The sequence below is a fragment of the Phodopus roborovskii genome, unplaced genomic scaffold, assembly GCF_943737965.1.
Source record: "Phodopus roborovskii unplaced genomic scaffold, PHOROB, whole genome shotgun sequence".
NCBI classification, from domain to species: domain Eukaryota; kingdom Metazoa; phylum Chordata; class Mammalia; order Rodentia; family Cricetidae; genus Phodopus; species Phodopus roborovskii.
Window position 1 is genome coordinate 16,894,155 of NW_026126461.1, and position 18,852 is coordinate 16,913,006.

At 46.0% G+C, this 18,852-nt stretch overlaps 1 protein-coding gene across 1 annotated transcript in view; it reads right to left on the bottom strand.

Annotated features, from left to right (window-relative positions):
- The window catches only part of Arhgap28 (Rho GTPase activating protein 28), a 140,576-nt gene that overhangs the window by 21,419 nt on the left and 100,305 nt on the right, over positions 1-18,852 (bottom strand). The window contains exons 4-9 of the mRNA XM_051190904.1: positions 15,340-15,429; positions 9,548-9,637; positions 5,905-5,989; positions 3,512-3,654; positions 2,552-2,717; positions 2,374-2,465 (exon numbers count right to left, since the gene is read on the bottom strand). Of these exons, the coding sequence (XP_051046861.1) occupies positions 2,374-2,465; positions 2,552-2,717; positions 3,512-3,654; positions 5,905-5,989; positions 9,548-9,637; positions 15,340-15,429 (666 nt within the window). The remainder of the gene's footprint in view (positions 1-2,373; positions 2,466-2,551; positions 2,718-3,511; positions 3,655-5,904; positions 5,990-9,547; positions 9,638-15,339; positions 15,430-18,852) is intronic.

Below are 18,852 nucleotides of genomic sequence, written 5' to 3' on the forward strand. Positions count from 1 at the left end.
ACACACTCAACACTGACCTGTAGTACTATTATCCCCGTGCTGAGAAGGCTGAGGCACGTGCAGGTAACATTTCTAAGTTCAGAAGGTGAAAGGAAGCTGCAAGGCTTGGGTTACAATAGTCATTCAGGGATGGGGAGAGAAGGCGTATGAGTTTATGAGTCTAAGAAGAGCCTTCAGACACACAGCACCTCCTCAAATCACCTTGAGTGAGGCCACATCATAGCAGTCAGAACGGCTGCTGTTCACTGGGATGAGAATGTGATCTAAAGCTACAGTTAACAGCATTTATCGAGCACTCACATCTAATGCTAGTCCCAAGTTCTCTGCTGGCTTTCTGCCACTGTGTCATCAAACTTAGGCTGAATTCTTGTCATGGGTTTTTCAAGACTGTTTCCTTCAAAGCCCACCGTAGGAGAAAGCACAGCGTTCGGGGAAATGGCACTTGGTACTTGCTATGTCCCCATCCCACTGTGCCTCTTAAGTTACCTCATCCCTCGTCTGCCCCAGCTGCCTTGTTAGCAAGGCGGAGATAAAACGGCCCCTTGGGCTGCCCCATGCTGACTCTACAGGGTATGACGTCATTGGTACAATGCTTCCCCTGGGGAGCCTCCCCACAGATGGCCACTGTGCACAGAGATGACACACGGTCTTCCGGCCCTCACTGCTACCCTTCCTGCTCCATCACTGGCCAATTAATCACCCAGAGCCAAATGCAAGAAGGAAGAGAGAGGGTATGGAATTGTTAGCTTGAGTGGAGTAGCTGTGTCTCCTCCGTCAGGGTTTTCATGTATCATTTACAAACAACTTAAAACTGTCTGTGGTAAAGGCTGGGGTTTTAATTGTGCCACTGGGTGTCACTGTTGAGTGTCTACCTGAGTAAACATGTTTCCGTTGCTGCCTGTGGGGCTGGAGGGACAGATCATGGCTAAGAGCATGCACCACTCATGCAGAGGACCCCAGTTCTGTTCCCAGCATCCTTACAGCAGATCTGACTCCCTCTTCTCACCTAAGGAACTCACACATAAACCTTATTTTAAATAAATTAAACCAGTTATTTAGCAACCACAGAGATGTCTGGATATAGCAGTTGAGATATCATTAAAATAATATAAAATAACCTTTCACAAAATTTTTCTGTCCTGACTATTTAGTGGGTATAGTGAGCTCAAAAGTTCATTAAATGATTGCGCACAGGAGGGTATCATGTACACCCACGTACACACACACACACACACACACACACACACACACACACACACTTGAACAACTTAGCTTTTGATTCATGTCAGAAACCGCGGGTATATTCATCAAACAGGTCGTTAATAGTCTATAAACATGATAATCAAAAGTACATGTCAAGAGCCAGGCATAGTGGTGTACCCCTTTGATCCCAGCACTCAGGAGGCAGAGGCAGGAGGATCTCTATGAGTTCTAGGTCTACACAGTGAGTTCTAGGACAGCCAGGCATGGGGGGGACCGTGGTGGATCCCATGGCAGAGGAGAGACAAATACGCCATGCAGGCAGAACTTACTTGGGAAGTTTACTGGGGGAAGGGAAGGGAGAGAGAACAGAGACAGACAGACAGACAGAAACCTGTCTCCTCAGAGAAACAGTGGAAAGAGAGAAAGTGGGTGGAGCTTGTCTTTTAAAGGGATCTTTTGTGGCTGCATACACAGCCGGGGTACTGCTTGCCAGGCCCAGAGGGGTGACGCATTCTGCCAGGTCCCCAAGGGGCAGAGCCAAAGTGTGCCTGGATGCTAACACCCTGCCTTGAGAGGAAAAAAAATAGATGTAAACACATGCGTATACACAAGCAACATCTGAAGATCACCAGAAGACAGAACACTCGTGTCTTCCCAGACATCCTATGGCGGAGCAATTGCAAGGGCTCCCGCATGCAGCAAACCCTCCTGAGGTGTAAGCGGCTCGTCCTGTCCCTCAAGAGTCACATGTCTGAAGTGTGGACCTCTGTGACAAGAGATGGTGCCCACGGGGAGCGCTTTCCTGTGCCCTCCTCATTCACTGACTTCCCATCTGACAATGCGAATGCTTTCTCTCACACATGTTCCTGGCACTGGGTTGACATCTGCCACGAGGCGGTATGGCGTAGGTGGCTGTCACCGAGTGACACTAGACCGTTCGGGAACTCAGCCTTCCTAGTCGTGGTCTAAACCACTCACTTCCTAGTGAGTACCGCGAGTGTCGTGTCGGGCATTTTACTACAGTAAAGGAAAGTGGATTAATGGAAAGGGCAAATGGTCTACATGCCTGCGGGGCAACGTGAGCACGCTTGGGCTAAACCCACAAGAGCCCCACTCTTTAGAAGACACCCGGTGAGGTCATCGCCCCCCATTCCTTTGCAGGTGACTCACTTTCTGTAATACAAGGGGGACTTTCACTTCAGGGTCCTTCTTCCGGTCGTTGTCCAGGAGGACCGTAAGTGGCACGCCAAAAATCCCGCTGTCTGCAGGGAGGAAGAAAAGGCAGGGGTCAGAACAAGTCCCCGCGGCCCAGGGCCAGCCTGAGGCCGCCGCCTGGCTCTCCAGCTACCTCGGCCCCTGCCTCTCTCCGTTTTGTTTCTTTTCAGTTGTATCCCGAAAGCATCGAAGAAGGCCGTCAGTTCAATCAGAGAGAGGTGGCGGATTTTCTTCATGTCTTCGGCAGACAGGTCCCCTGTTTCGGTCCACCCAAATCTGGTTTTCTGAACAATAAATTTCTGAAATACACGGTGGAGACATTCGTTTTTTTTGTTAAAATCAAGTGAAATCAGGGCACCCTAACTCTGCACGATAAAACCTACTGGGGGGTTACTCGGAGGAGCATCCTGGGCTACGGAAGGAGTGAGTGTGTGTTAACAAAGCAGGGAGGTAGCTTCCAGGCTATTAGAAGCCACGCTGGAGCCTGGACGGCAGGACAGCTTGGCTACCAAGGCTGGGACAACAGTGGCCACAGCCACCTCTTCCTCCCTGCCCATCTTCCTGCACCTGTGTGTATGAGCACATTTATGTGTGTAAGCGTGGGCATGCATGTCACAGCAGGCATGTGGTGGTCAGCTGTCCGTCCTTGCCGTCGTCCACCCTCCTTGAGACAGGGTCTCTAACTGTTGGCTGCTGAGAACGCCAGGCTAGTCGGTCCTCTGCCTCTCATCTGACCACAGGAACCCTGGGATTACAGATGAGCTCTGCTGTGCCCATCTTCACATGGGTATTGCAGGTTCAGACTCAGTCATCACGCTTGCGTGGCAAGTGGCTCTGACCACTGAGCCACCCCCCAACCCAGCCACTGCCTTCCTATACGTACTGTACACACTACGGTCCTGAAATCTGGTTTACATGCGGTACCTACACACAAAGCAACATGTCTAAGCATATCCCAGGAGACACGGAGTGCTGGTGCCCGGCATCCCCAACTCCATCATGCATACACAGGGACAGAAAACAGCCCTCATACTGACACCTCAGGAAGTCATCTCGGGAAGTCATTAGACTGATCGCAGGATGGTTCACTCACAGTCAAGGAACACTCTTCTTTCTTAATGTCTGACTTCTTCCATTTATTTCTGTTCGGGGCTTCTGTCACCATTTCTGAGTAAGACACCTCAAAAGATAGCTCTTCAGCTTCGGGTGGAATGTTCTTTTCTAGATAATCACCATCTAAACAACAAAATAAGCGACAAGAAATATAGTGCGGCATCAAACCAGTCAATGCTACTGGCTGCAAAATAAACTACCAGTACTTACAAGGGACATCTCTCCCTCCCCAGGAATGCTGGGATATGGAAACCTAGGGGACAGAGCCTGGCTCCCAGAGTAGTTGTTCACTTAGTCAGTGACAAGGGTCACTGGCCTTCCCATGGACACATTTCTACCAGCATCCAAACACAACTAACTGTCCAATCTAATGTTTTAAACTTTCACGTGCTCTGTAAGTTTTTGAGGAGTAGAGGCAAAGCCCTCAATAGAGCTGTTCTCTGTATTCTTCTGACATTAAAAGTGTCATCTAGATCAGGCATTACTTACTGGGGACCCAGAACTTAGAGGGGGGAGGACGGAATCTCCCTAAAACTCCCCTATACTTTCACAAGCACAAAGTTTCACTGTTTAAGATTATCCAGCGTGGGCCTCTCCGCTGGGTGTGTAGGGGTCATTCTGAATTTCCATAATTCCATGTTAGTCTACCCTCTCTCAATGCACATAAAAAGTACCTAACTGGATTAACAGTGACAGGAATGTCCCACATGGGCTGAAAATTAAGGCAGATGATTTCTTGGTTCAACTCTGACTTCTGAGTAAGATTTCTCTGCCTGGGGAACGTTTTTATGTGCATAGTAAGGGATTGTTTGATTAAAAACAGGACACTTTTTCTTTGCTTTCTTTTTAGGACCCTGACTAAAGGTCAAGGTGATCAAAATGACAAAAGGCGGAATTAATCAGTAAGATTAATAAGAGACCGGGTTGCTTTTTACATTAAAAGCTGGGAGGAGACCTTACACATTGACTATAGATTCTCCATTAACAGACTACAGATTCTCCAAGCCACTGGGCCACTGCATATGGGCATCTGTCCCTGATGGCAGCATTTCTGGCAAGTCTCCTCTTGGTTATTTTACTTTAGTATCAACATTAGTGAAAAACAATTTGCTTGTCAGGCAGCTCATCATTTGATGTATGAAGTCAACGGATTTTAACACCACAGCTAGGCAACTATAATCTTGGTCAATTCTAGAACACTTTTCATCAAGTCCACTTTGTATTTGGATGAGAATGGTCAAAGCACAGACTGCGTTTCTCTGAGAGGAGAGTGCACATTTTTCAAAAGACAGGAATCCAGTGTCAGGGCCTTGGGGGACAGCCTTGGGGCAGGAGGGTCCCAAATCTGAGTTTCTCAAGCGGCAGAAGGCTTGTGTGTCAGAAGCAGCTCCGGGTCAACTCATATACCAGGAACTTTGGATGCGGCTGCTCCTTAGCCTCCTTGTAGCATCTGGCTACATCGTGCCACTTAGGGGAAGGCCTAACTCGACACCACTGCCTGCTTCACGTGTTAGAAGTGAAGGAAAACTTCACCCAGCTGGGTTAGCATGGTCCGTTACAACAAAATGGGTTGTTTGGAGGTAAGGGGTGGGGTTCTGGAAGCTACAGAATCATAACACACATCTTGCTGGGTGGAGAGAGACTTATCGGTGAGCACTGGGTCACAGTGAGATAAGAACTAGAAAGTTCTGAGGTGCTATAGCCCAGCATGGTGTCTGTGTTGTGCCCTGTGACAGAGCTCACATGGAGGGTTTTGTTTTGTTTTTAATTAGGAGAAAGGGAATGGGAAAGGGGAGAGGGTGGGGAGACCAGCCTCTGGGAACAGAAGTGGAAGAGAGAAAGAGAGGCCGTGGGAGGGGGGCATTGACAGAGAGACAGGCAGAGAAGCAGAGAGAAAGGAACAGACAGAGAGAAAAATGGGAGGTGGGCAGGGCCCTTTTAAAAGGGAACGTAGTGAATGTGCACGGGTGGTGCTCTTAGTGGCTGCAGCTGAGATCCTGTCAGAACCCCAAGGACAGGCCAGTACAGATGCCTGAATGCTAACAGAAGGGACATAACAATAAAGTGTTACACGTTTCAAAAACCTGCAAGAAAGGAACTTGGACGCTTTTAAAAAGCAGAAATGCCATGTGTTTAGGAGTCGGATAAGTTCAGCCTGATACTGACGTTAGCCAATGTATGTATGCCTCAAACCTCATCACAGGCACCCCAGCAAGAAGTCCTGTGTGCGCATTTACAGTGTAACACAGTCAATGTTAAGAGTCAACGTATTAAATAATAATAATAAAAAAGAAACTCACTGCTAACTGCACCGAGGGCCAGACCCCAAAGGAGAAAGTACAGCAGGGACATGCCAGGGGACATGCCACTCACCACTCAAGGCGCTCGGGACTGACGATTCAGCCTCCGCAGACCCATTGGTGTGAATAGGGACACCTGGCATAACCTCAAGCAGTGACTGCCGAGCAAGGAAAGAGACAAAAAGCACTTAGCACAAATACAGACACACTTCTGACAACTCTTCCCTCACATTGTTTGTTATAAGCCTACCTAGTGACAGCAGAGCCCTTTCTAGCCTTACCCTTCATCTCAATTGGGTGTATGTTTTGCAAAATATGAATTTTTTTTTTTAAACAAATATACTTCTTGGTCTCACAAATGGCTTGCAGTGACAACAGTTGTTTCTATAGTTGGTTTAGACGCACGTGGCTCACCCAAGTTTCTCAGAGAACTATGCTGAAGTGCTCATAACTAACTCCGCCTTCTTAGCTCATATAATTTAGCTGCATCTGCTAAGATATATAAAAACCAGAATGCTGGATGATATGTATTTGATAATTGCCACCTGCTAATCCGGTACATTCTGCTTAGCTACATCAGGTTATATTGCTAATATTAACATATTAACTCTTGTATTGTAAGGTATGGATTAATAACGACTAACAAAAAAAGTTAATCATCTTTCAAGAAGTGGTGGGTACCTGACTGTAATCTCGGCACTCAGGAGGCAAGGCAGCAGGTGAAGTTACAGGCAAGCGTGGTCAACATAGTGTGTTCTGGGCTACCCTGGTCTACATAGAGGGTTCTAGACCTGGTCTACATAGTGGATTCCAGAGTAACCTGCTTTACACAGAAAGATCCTGCCTCAAAAAGAACACACAAACAACAACAACAATGAAACTCTAAAATAGTAAGTTATCTTTTATGTTCCAACTTCCTTTCTTAATTTGGCTCCTTCCCCACGAGGAAGTCTTGCCACAGCTCTGGCCCCTCTCCCATCAGAAGCTGAGTAACCCTCCTTACAGAGTTCTGGAAAGTGAGTTTCTGCTCATGTCTGGGAGGGTACCAGACCAAAAAAAAAAAAAAAAAGTGTGACTTCAAGAAACTGCCATTGTATCAAGAACCTTTAATACGCTATGAGCATACAAAATCCGTCCTTTTCCCCAAAGACTGCAATGCTGGGTCTTTTTATTCTCATATTTATTCAGCAATCACTGGACACCTGCTTCATGAAAGAGCCTTTATCATACTCTGCAGATTGCATGGGCGTGTGCGTGTGCGTGCGTGCGCATGCGTGTGTGCGTGCGTGCGTGTGTGTGCCTGCGCGTGTGTGCGTGTGCGTGCGCGTGCGTGCATGCGTGCATGTGCGTGTGTGCATGTGTGTGTGTGCGTGTGCGTGTGTGTGCGTGCGTGTGGGCGTGTGTGTGCATGTGTGTGGGCGTGTGTGTGCATGTGTGTGGGCGTGTGTGTGCATGTGTGTGTGCGCGTGTGCGTGCGTGTGTGCGTGCGTGCATGTGTGCGTGCGTGTGGGTGTGTGTGTGTGTTCATGTGTGTGCGTGTGCGTGCGTGTGTGTGCGTGTGTGTGCATGCGCGTGTGTGCATGCGCATGTGTGTGCGTGCATGCGTGTGTGTGCATGCGTGCGTGTGTGCGTGCGTGTGCGTGCGTGTGCACGTGCGTGCATGTGTGTGTGCGTGTGTGCGTGTGGGCATGTGTGTGTGTGCGTGCGTGTGTGTGTGCGTGTGTGTGTCTCAGCCTCATGCCTGTTTATATTTCAGATGAGATTTTAAATCTCTTAATCGTATAAATCACGTGCAAGTAGACGGCTGACCGTTGAAATGCAGATGCCTGTACACTGCAATTTCTAGACGAAAAGACAGAGGCCAAGGGTTACAAAAACCAAACACCACAGCATGTACAGCCACGGCTATAGTTTTGATATGACCTTCTTCCAAACCCCCATGTCCGATCTTCCAAGTAGCATTGTTGGCAGGCGCTGGACTCTAGTGGAATGTCCTGGCTCGCTAGGGGACTTACACTCAAGCGAGTTGAACAAAGCAAGGGGACAGTCTTCTGCCACTGTAAGGAAATCAGGGTGTGACTACTGTAACCCACCAGCCCCACCCGCGATCCTCAGGCAAGGAGCAGCTCCTGGGATTCTTGCAGATATCAAAAGTGATGGATTGTCCTCACAAAGCAGGATAGAATTTGCATCTGGCCTATGCACACCTTCCTGAAGACTTTAGACCACCTGCCACTGTGCAGGGTGTCAGGCTTACGTGAAGAGCTGTTACACTGTACTGCTCAGAAAAGTATAGCAAGAAAGAACCACCTGCACGCATTCACTACAGGTACAGTTCAAACATCTCCCATCTGCAGCTGGTGGTGGGAGACATTTCAATAAACACTGGACGATCATCTGATGGAATTCAACTTACAGCCCACAGTAACGCAATTATGAGGCTTAGAAATCCAAAACAAATATTCTGCACGATCATGAAACATTAGAAGAAAAGTCCCAATGAGTTCTCCGAGTTCATTCAGAAGAAATGATTTCTCGGAAGAAAAAGGAAGACTTGCAGGTGAACGTCACTCTAGCGGACTTCAAAGATGGAGGGGATAGCTTGTGGTCGTTTCAAACACAGAAAACAATAAAGATTTGGGCGAAAGGGGAGAAGACCACTCTTTCAGGAAAGTTAACACCAGGCCTCCTTATACCACTTCACAAAATAAATTCCAATGGGTGAGTTGTTGAGGTCTCCCCTGAAACAAAACCTCGGGGTCTTGGTGCACAAAACCCTACAGACATCCAAGACTTCAGCTGCTGCGGATGGAGTCACCTCTGAAAAGTCAGAGACTTCAACATGCTCTCACCCATGTTTTAGAAGCCCTGCCCTAGACAGACTCTAGCTGCTGATCCACAGCTTCTTATAACGCAGAGCCATGAGACTCTGATTTACAAACACAATCATGTACTTAAGTAGAGCTCCCTTTAAACTCAGATAATTTAATATCGTTTTTGTGATGCTGGGGTTTGAACCTAGGATCTCATGGATGCCAGGCCAGTGTTCTACCTCTGAGCTATTTTACTATTTACTACTCTAGCCTTTTTATTATTTAATATTCATTGTTGTTGTGGGCATGTGTATGAGAGGGCGATGCATGTTTGTTCATGAGTGTATATAAACATGAGGTCAGCCTTGGCTAACTGCTCCTCGGGAGCCTTCCACCTTGTGTTTTGAGACCTTGGCTCTCACTGGGACTGGGGGCTCACAGATTAGGCTAAACTGGTGGCTAGTGAGAACCAGACAGCTGCCTGTCTGTGACAACCTGAGGTGACCAGCGGGAGCCACCACATCTGGATTCTTAGGTGGGCGCTGGTACTAGGTGGTCCCTGTGCTCACACTGCGAATACTTCCAGCATCTCTTCAGACCACATTTGAACATTTTTTGGCATTAAGTTGTTCAGGCTGGTCTTGGATTTGTTAGCCCCCTGATTTGGCCTCTCACGTAGCCGAGAGCACAAGCCTGTCCCACCAGACTTGGAGAAAGGAAGATGGCATCCATTCCTTAGTTTGAAGTATCCGCCCAAGTTATTGGAGGGCTGGTGGGTCAGCAGGAGCTATTTATTTGCAATATTCCTTCAAGTTTTCTTAATTTGTCTTGTAGAACAAATCGCTCTTCTTGCCTTTTGACATTGTTGTCTACACACGCAATTGTGTTGACGTCAAAACTTACCACGGAGGCACTGTGGAGGTCCACAAAACCACCCTCTTCATCCTGGACACCATTGGATAGGCTGGTACTGTTGAGAGAGGCATCATCTGGCTACAAGGACACAGAAAAGAACCATTCTTACTCCAGATTTATTTTCCAGTGTGTTTGTGCATTGCACAAGGAGATGTGTGTGACCCATGTGAGGTTACGGAAGTCTGGGCACGGACAGCTGTGTGTGTATGGCCATTGGCGCTCACCACTGTGAGACCCTGAATGCTAAGTCCTCTGGCCGATACTGGGTTCTGCAGCAGACACGGCTACCACATGCCACATACCCTAGTTGCCTCAATAGTACCTTGGTTTATTTCATTTTCAAGCTCATGAGACGCTAAGAGAGATCATGGCACACATGTGAGCAACAAGGTATAAGTGTGATCTTACCCAAAGTGTTTCTGGGAAAACGAAGGCTTTCCTGATCAATATGTATAGGATCAAAATCAAATTATGTATGTATCTATGTATGTATGTATGTATGTATGTATGTGTGTACGCAATCCCAACCTGCCTGTGACAAGAATAGAGATGACAGTATGAAGCTGCCAAGTGCTGTGTGCAGGTAAGAACGATGGGTAAAACTAAGGACCAAGGACTAAGAGTAGACATGAGAATGAAATCTGGCTATGCCCATTGTCTATACTGTCGGACCTGAGCTTCTCATGTGCAGTCTGGAAGTCAATGAAAACCACCTTGGTTTCTGCCACCACCTGGAAATTGTATCATCATCATCATCATCATCATCATCATCATTATTATTATTTTGGTTTTTTTTGGTTTTGGTTTTTGTTGCTGTTGTTTTGTGGAACTCACCAGCAATGGTACCACACATATTTTTATTTTTCATTGATAAAGCTAGAAAAAAAAAGGGAGATTTGAAATTTTTTTATAGAGTGTGCAATAATGACTGAAGATGTGAATTTCCTTGACTGAAGAAAACATAAAATTGAATATATTTGGGAACTATAAAAACCAGAACATTGTCTTTTAAAACCCCATTCTTCATTTCACTTGATCAGCACTTGGTGGGTAGAGCAGAAAGATAAAGAGTCCAAGCTCACTCTTAACTACATAGAGAGTTTGAAGCTAGCCTGGGCTACATGAGACCTTGGTGCTCATGAATAAATAAGTAAATAAACAAATCAGGTGATGGATGGAAGATATACAGACATATGGATAGATAGATGATATAGATCTATCGATATCTCTATATGTGTTCCATCACTTTCCTTTGTGCCGAGTGCGAGCCCGCCTCTGCATAAGTGAAAATCCACGGCCCTCCCTCCCTCCAGCATTTCCTAATTCCACTGTGCCGCTCCTCCCCATGCTTCAGATCTGTCATCTGTTCACGTGTAAGCTCTCCACCCAGCTCTTAAGGTAAAAGCAAGCGGATCTCATTAATCTTACTGATTAATTCCACTTTTTGTCATTTTGACCTCCCTGACCTTTAGTCAGGGTCCTGAGAAGAAAGCAAACAAAAAGTGTCCTGTTTATAATCTAATAGTTCCTTACTGTGCACATAAAAACACTCGCCAGGCAGAGAAACAAGGTGTCGTGTCAAAATCTTACTCAGAAGCCAGAGTTGGACAAATGGTCTGAACCAAGGAATCATTTGCCTTAATTTGCAGCCTAGCTTTAGAAAAGTACCAGTGTGGGAGGAGAGAGAGAGACAGACAGAGAGACAGAGACAGAGAGACAGACAGAGACAGAGAGAGAGACAGAGAGAGGCAGAGATAGAGACAGAGAGAGAGTGCAGAATGCTTTAAAGAAAGAAATGGAACTCAAGGACGGGCCCAAGAAAGCTAACCAAGGAGGCCAGCTAACAACCATCCACCTCTCCTCCAAATCACTATAAATGGCAGGTTTTACAGGGAACCAATTCCCATGCCCTGGAATTCAGCAAAGAATCCCACAGGAGGAGAACTGACAGCCACTGCCAGACGAAAAGCAAACAGCAAGAGACGTAACTCCTCTTAACGTGGCATAAGAAGGCTGGAAAGATGGATTAGTGGTTAAGAACACTGGCTGCTCATCCAGAGGACCTCAGTTTAATTCCCAACGCCCATGAAGTGGCTCATAACCATGTATAACTCCAGTCCCGAGGAATCTGATAAAACATCTACACGGTACACACACACACACACACACACACACACACACACTTGTAGCATAAGGGAGAATCGCTTGGAAAAGATTAGAAAAAAACAAGCTAGTAATAAGGAATGAACAAAGTAGGGGCAGATGCAAGCAAGTATTTAAAAATGGTTGAAAACACAGACACCAGGCTGACTTCTCCCCTAAATCTGAGCAGTAGTTAAATATAGCCCTAGGAAAATAGAATGCATATTATCTAAATAAAATAGACTAAGAACCTTGAGGGTGCAAGGGCTACTGGCTCAAAAGAGAAAGAAGGTGCCACGGGGAAAGGCGAGAGAGTAAACCAGTGACCTAGCTTTACAGAAAGTAAGGCAGCATCGATTATCCTCTCTCTGATTTTGTATGGAGGGTGGTGTGCCTTAAATCCAAGTGCTACAAACACAGAAACAATTCTGCCTCTGGGGAAACGAAATCTATAGAGGAAACATACAATTTCCTACATGAATCAATAAAAAAAAAAAAATCATTAAGTTCAGCTGTACCAAAGACTGCATAGAAGCAGTAAATTCACAGCCATGAGTGCTGAGCTCTCCCTTTGGGGATATGTGTGTGGCTGTTTCCCTTTGCTGTGGGGCGGTCTGGGAAGCAGAACGAAAGCCACCCAGGGACCAGAGGCTAGACCAGAGATACTCCAATCACTGGAAGCTCGAGTTCAGGACTCTAGCTGCCGCCCAGCAGGAGTGCTCCAGCTCCCTCACCAGAAGGTGCTCGCTCACCCAGGGGTAGATCCCTCTCTGCACCACCGAGCACACCTCTTCACTGAAGTTAGTATGCTCTCCGCGTAAAATATTTACCTTTGGAAAGTATGGGGAAAACACTAAATATTTATACCTTAGACACTGAAGATACTGAAAATATCACACGGTAGCCAGTTATTTATTGTCTCATGTGAGCTCGCCCACAAGCACCAAGAGCTAGCTGACGGCATCCTCTACACAGGGTATACATGAAGAGCGATTCTGCTTGTTATTTCTGACTGTAGCGTTTTTTGAAAACAGAATTTCGCTCTCTTGGGTGTTACCTATGCAATTCTTCCTGGCTGAGAGCAGCGAGCGGTGTGTGCTGACGAGGAGTGTGGTTAGTACTTGGCAACAATCTGAATCGAGTGGGCTCTTTGCTCACGAGAAATGCGAATGCACACCCTGGAGCTGCAGGGTGCTCATGGCTGCGTTACTCACAGTAGCCCAAACTGTAAGTGATCCAGATATCCACCCCTACGCAAAGAGATATGGCAACGGGAGGCACAATTATGAAATGGAATATTACCTTCTAGAAGACTGTAAGTAAAGATCTGTAGATCTTAAGATTATGTTTGAAAGAAAGCAAATGCTAAAGCAGTCTTGCATTTAAAAATTCTCCGTAAATGGAGGCGAAAAAGGGCAAAGGTGATGGAAGGTACAACACGGTTTGCCTCTGAAGCAAAGATGGGCCGGCCGGCGGGCCGCTCACAAGAACGGGGGAGCATGCCGTGGCGATGGCCATCTTCTACGCTTTCATAGACTGTGATTTTTCCGGGGAGCACATATGTTAAAACCAGCTGAATGACACACCTGAAGTGTGGTGTGTTATTTGTAAATTATGCCCCAGTTTCGAGAAGGTGTAAAAACAACTTGTATTCTCAAAGTTTTAAGCGGCCACTTTGGCTGAGAACATATCGGTACATGAATTTAAAAAGAAGTTTCTCTTAGGAAATAAGAATATGTTTTCTGAAATACATGCAGGGTCAGGAAGCTAAATAATCATACAACTATAACCAGGAAAGAGTGTAATAATTTGAAACACAATGTTGAAAAAGTTTAGAATACATGACAGAGAGAGTAACATAAAAACTTAGCAAACAGCAAAAAATGATTCAAACAAAAGCAACCATCGTGCAAGTTCTGTTGTAGAGAGATGGGCCACAGGAATTGAGAAGAAAAGTTAATCCAAGATGCAACGGAAGAAAATCTCTAGAAACCGAAGAGAGAGGAGAAAGCTCAGAATCCAGAATAAATTAAAGATTCATAGCATTCAAGAACTAAAAAGTTTAAATAAGAAACCCAGATAACTTATTTTTAAGGGACTAAGGTCTAAGCAATCAAGAGGAAAACATCCTCTCAACTTAGTAAGGGTATTACAGGCTGACCATGGAAAACAAGAGAAATGCCAGGAAAAGTGAGGATTTATGTTGAAGCCGACCAGCCAGCCAGGTGGCTGATGCTCCTGGGGAACATCAGCTTGGTTTCCTAACCACAGGGTTGGGACAGAGGCATCATGAAGAGGAAGTCAGTCCCCATAGTAAAGTCACCATTGTGCAACTGTACCGGCTTTGATTTTTTTTTCTTTCATCATCAGTCTCTTAATCTGTGATTAAAACAAACTCCTACTTGTTTAAATCAAGGTTCCTCAGATTTCCTTTCACAGGAAACACACACAGATGCAACCGATGACTCTCAACAGATGGCATGATTGTATTTTGCAGTGAGTTATAAATCAATGGCAAGTGTTGGATTTGATTTTTCACTTAAAACATTGGCAGTAAACTAGATTGACTACTTTGCCTTTTCAACAGACGAACATCTCCAGTGAATATTTCATCTGTGTTGACTGAACATAAGAAAAATGACTTCTTTTATCTCTATGAGAAGTGATTGGTAGACTAAGATTTTCATGACAGCAGTTGGATTATAAATCTTTGTAAGTACCAAACTTAGTGCCATTTGTCACCCAGAGTCAAAGATCAGCCATGTGCAATGTATGAACAGCCATTCGTGCACACACTGTAAGCAACGTACTGAAGAGTAAACATCATTTGCGTTATTACTGAAACTGTAAGACTTGCTATGGACTTGACTGTAACCAGGTGGTTGAGATGGAGCTGATTAGTAATTATCTGCAAAACTAAACTAAAAAATAGGGTATGTATTAAGCATATGCCTTAAGGAAATTAACAAATTTTGAACAAAACTTAAATCTTATAAGATTAGTTAATACAAACGCCACCAGCATCCCCCAAATATGCTCATTTTGAGGGATCTATGTCCTTTGGGGAAATCTATCCTTCCCTACTTTCTCTATCTTAATTCCCCAGGAAGTCACCAATGGTCTCTCCATCACTGTGGGTTACCTCATATTGCTCGTGTTTTTACATAAATTGAATGTTTTTCCTGGCTTTCTTTCCCGTGGTTTTAGTTTGAGACCCCATCCATGCCATGGATGTGCTACAAGTGGAAACAGATTTGAGATGAAGCTCCAGGGAGCCATGAATGGAGCCACAGTTCCCTGGCTTCCGGGAACGGGGGACCTGGCCGTTGTCCTACCCTCACTTGGCTCTTCCCTCTTGGGTGTGAGCGGACAGCAGGCGTGATTGCAGCGGGGAACGAGGAAACAAAAAGGAAATCCAGGCACAGTTACTGAGCTACGCGTCTGTCTTTACAGAACATGCACTCAGTTATAGGTTTACCTATTAAACACGGCTCATTTGCTGCCGATCATTTTTCTTAGAAATCGATGATGCTACTGGATGAGGCTGTGCAACCACCTGGCTCACACTACACTGTTGTGCATGACCGTCTTAAAGGAACGGCTTCTTCCTTATCCCCGTACATCTTTCCATAACTTACCAGAGGGCCACTGGGTTTGGTAACTCCTGGAAGCTCCTTTTCTTCCTTGGCATCATCCAACTGAGCAGCATGGTCACAAGAATCACTAGGCTAAGGAAAACAAGCGGAAGTCATTTCTCTCCAGCTCGGCGCTGCAAACCTGCCCATATTTCATTATGCATTACAGCAGAGCTCATACCCGTACGTGTGGTTTACAAAATTACACAAAGACACACAGCTGCTTGCGTGTCAGTACAGTACTTACCAATTAATCCACAATCGCACTATAACAGAATTTGTCTCAAAGCCAGACATGGTTAGCTGCCCGCCTACATCCTCTTTTCTTCCCCGAGTGTATGAATAACGTGATTTCACTCTACAGCACTACGTGTCCAACTAAAGACTAAGTGTTACCTGTGATGATCACATGCAGCTGGGAGAATGCTCTGGGGTGCCCCATGAGCACTACGCATTCACCTCCATGCTGAGGGGAGCAGAGTGGAAATGTGAGAGTTGGCGGATTCATGCCTGGCTGTCACGTCAGCACTGACCTTTCAACCTCAAGCCTCATAGCGCAGGGTTAGCCTTTACCCTCTAAGGACACAGCTGCCTGAAGAAAACACGCTGCTTTAAGACTGGGCTCACAGAAATTATTTCATATTTGTCTTTCTGAGTCTGGACTATTTCATAGAACAGCACAATCTTCATCTTCCATCTGTTTCCTGTAAAGGACACACTTTTATGTCTTTATGGCTGAATGCCACCTCAATGTATTGAGTAATAGACAAATAAATAACTGAACTTGTGCCTTCATTCCACAATGGTTTATAGGTTCATGTTAAGGAGGCGAGTCTCTCTCTCTCTCTCTATTCAATTAAGAAATCGTTATTAGACTGAGGGCTTCATTAACTCGCAGTACTGAACCAACTATTTCAGCCCCACCCACTGAGTCCTGGGAACTCTGGTTTTCAGCATGTGTGAAGTGTGCTGGGAGCCAAGGTTTGTGATGGACACAGTCATACACCTCTCATATAGCCATTAAGACTTAGCAGCGTTTCTCACAAAGGCTCCATGCCAGGAAGATTCAAAAATATATATTCTATGGTTGAATCAACTTCCTGAAACATTAAACATACTAGACAGACATCATGGAAATCTTAAGCCATTCCATGAGATCTTAGGAACCGCCATTTGCATAAGCTTCCTCCAAGGTGCACAAAGTAGTTGAATAGGAAAAGCACTCACTGCTTTGTAAATGGAAACTCTGGCGAAGCAGCAACACAGGGAGCTCTGGTCAGGATGGAGAGTGAGCACACACTCACACACACACATATACACGCATGCACACATACACACCACACACGTGTGCACACAGACACACATGCATGTGCACATGCACACACATATACACATACACACGCACACCACACACACACATATACACACGTGCACACACATACACACACACCACACGTGTGCACACAGACACACACGTGCACACATACCACACACATACACACATGCACACATACCACACACACCACACACGTGTGCACACAGGCACACACACACATACACATACACATTGTGTGCACACACACATACACACCACACATGTGTGCACACAGACACACACACATGCACACATACACATACTTATACACATATTCACACATACACACAGACATGCACACACACACACACCCATGTCACACCTGGTCACTTGGCGATAAGAAGATACTTCTATGCAAACACATCTAAGCTGGATATGATGGTCTGCAGACGCAGGAAGGTCAGGAGGAGCTCAGGCCATCCTTAGTGAGTTTAGGCCAGCCTGGGCTTTGGGAAATCCTGTCCCTAAATCAAAATAATGGAACCCAAAAGGCACTGGAATCATCTGAGTTCACCAACACTCAGAAACACATAGAAATTCCCGAAAAACCAGTTGGTAATGTTATGGGTGTCCTGAGTCTAAGAATTCCATAGCACAACAATGCTTTCAAGCAAAAGGGAAATCCATAAAACTCAAACAAGAGAAAGGGCAACAGGGTGATTCAGGACAACCGACTGCAAAAGTGTTTTCCTGGGGAGATCTCACAGCCCTCTCGCCAGCCCGAGTACTAGCAGTGGTCTGCAGGTACGTGAAGTCTGAGAGGCGCCCAGCTGAAGTGTGCTGCCTTCTTTTGGTGCGTTTCTGAGCTCAGGGAAACTGTCCTGGCTAGGGACCAGAGCAGACATCACTATGGGGGTCACTCCAGAATTCTATGGGAAAATAAAAGCAAACTACTAGTTTTTTTATGGGACGGACAGACGTTAAATCACGTTTCTCCTCCCTTCCAGCACAACTGCCCCACGGTTGGCCGACTCTCAGAGCATTCGTCGGAGCTTAGTCCCATTGGTCAGCACTAACGTGGCAGCTCACCAAGGAGCTCAGGGTCTGGAGCTCTCATTCTGGGAGTGGGGTTGCTGCCTAGAGAGGAGGTGTGCGTCCTCACAGGCTTACCCTGTCTCACTTTTCATCTTCTACCACAGACGACACAGCACGGACATCTGCCGGTCTGGTCCTTCAACTTTGTGACTCTTTGACTTTTGTATGCTCCGCCCTCCAAAGCAGAAATAAACCCCTGTCCTGTACTCACGGCCCAGGGTGTGGGCAGTCCTTTGTAACAACATAAAATGGGCTAAGATTGGGTGTGGGTACACACGTGCAAGGGTGCTGCTACCAATGACCTTCCACTCATGCACTGGGCACAGACCTTCCTGTCCTACCCAGGACCCAGAGTCAGGACAACAGAGAAACACAGCAGTCTGTTAGTAAATACACATTTATCAAGGATCAGGCACACTGGAGAGAAAAAAAAAAAAAAAAGAAAAGAAAAGAAAGAAAATACAGTTACCAGTTCTGACAAAGACAAATTGAGAGAAGAAAGCTAATACGGATACAGTAATTTCAGAGAGATCCGAGGCCACTGTAACCTCACCACAAATGAATTAACAGAAACCAGTAAGGGTGAAGTAAACAACAGAAGGGTAAGGTCCTCCTTGGGCTGACACGCTCATTTCAGAGACAGTCCTTCCAAGGGACGGCAGCTGTACCCAAGGAAAGCTGAAGTGCTTGAGAAAAGCAAAGAGGACTCGGATGTCCCGGCCGGCTGTGGGCTGTGTAAGAGTCCCCACACTGAGGAAGTAGTACAGAGCTTGCCGATGCCTGCTGCCAACCAGACAGACTTATAGCGGGGGGGGGGGGGGGGCTGTCACTTTCATAAGAAATATAATTGAATTGGAAAAAAAATTATTGACAATTCTGCAGAACAGTAAGTACTGTTTATAGTACCGGCTGAGGGTACTTCCCTCCAGAACTCAGCTACAAATGACGAGTACTCAGAACCAAGCTGGACACATGCAAACCACTCAGCAGAATGCTCGACGGGATCCCGAGCCAGCGTGAATAAGTACCGGCTAGACTAGCTCTTACCAGAGGCTCAGCAACAATAAGGCCTACAGAACTACCCATCACCATCATTGCCTTCAGAG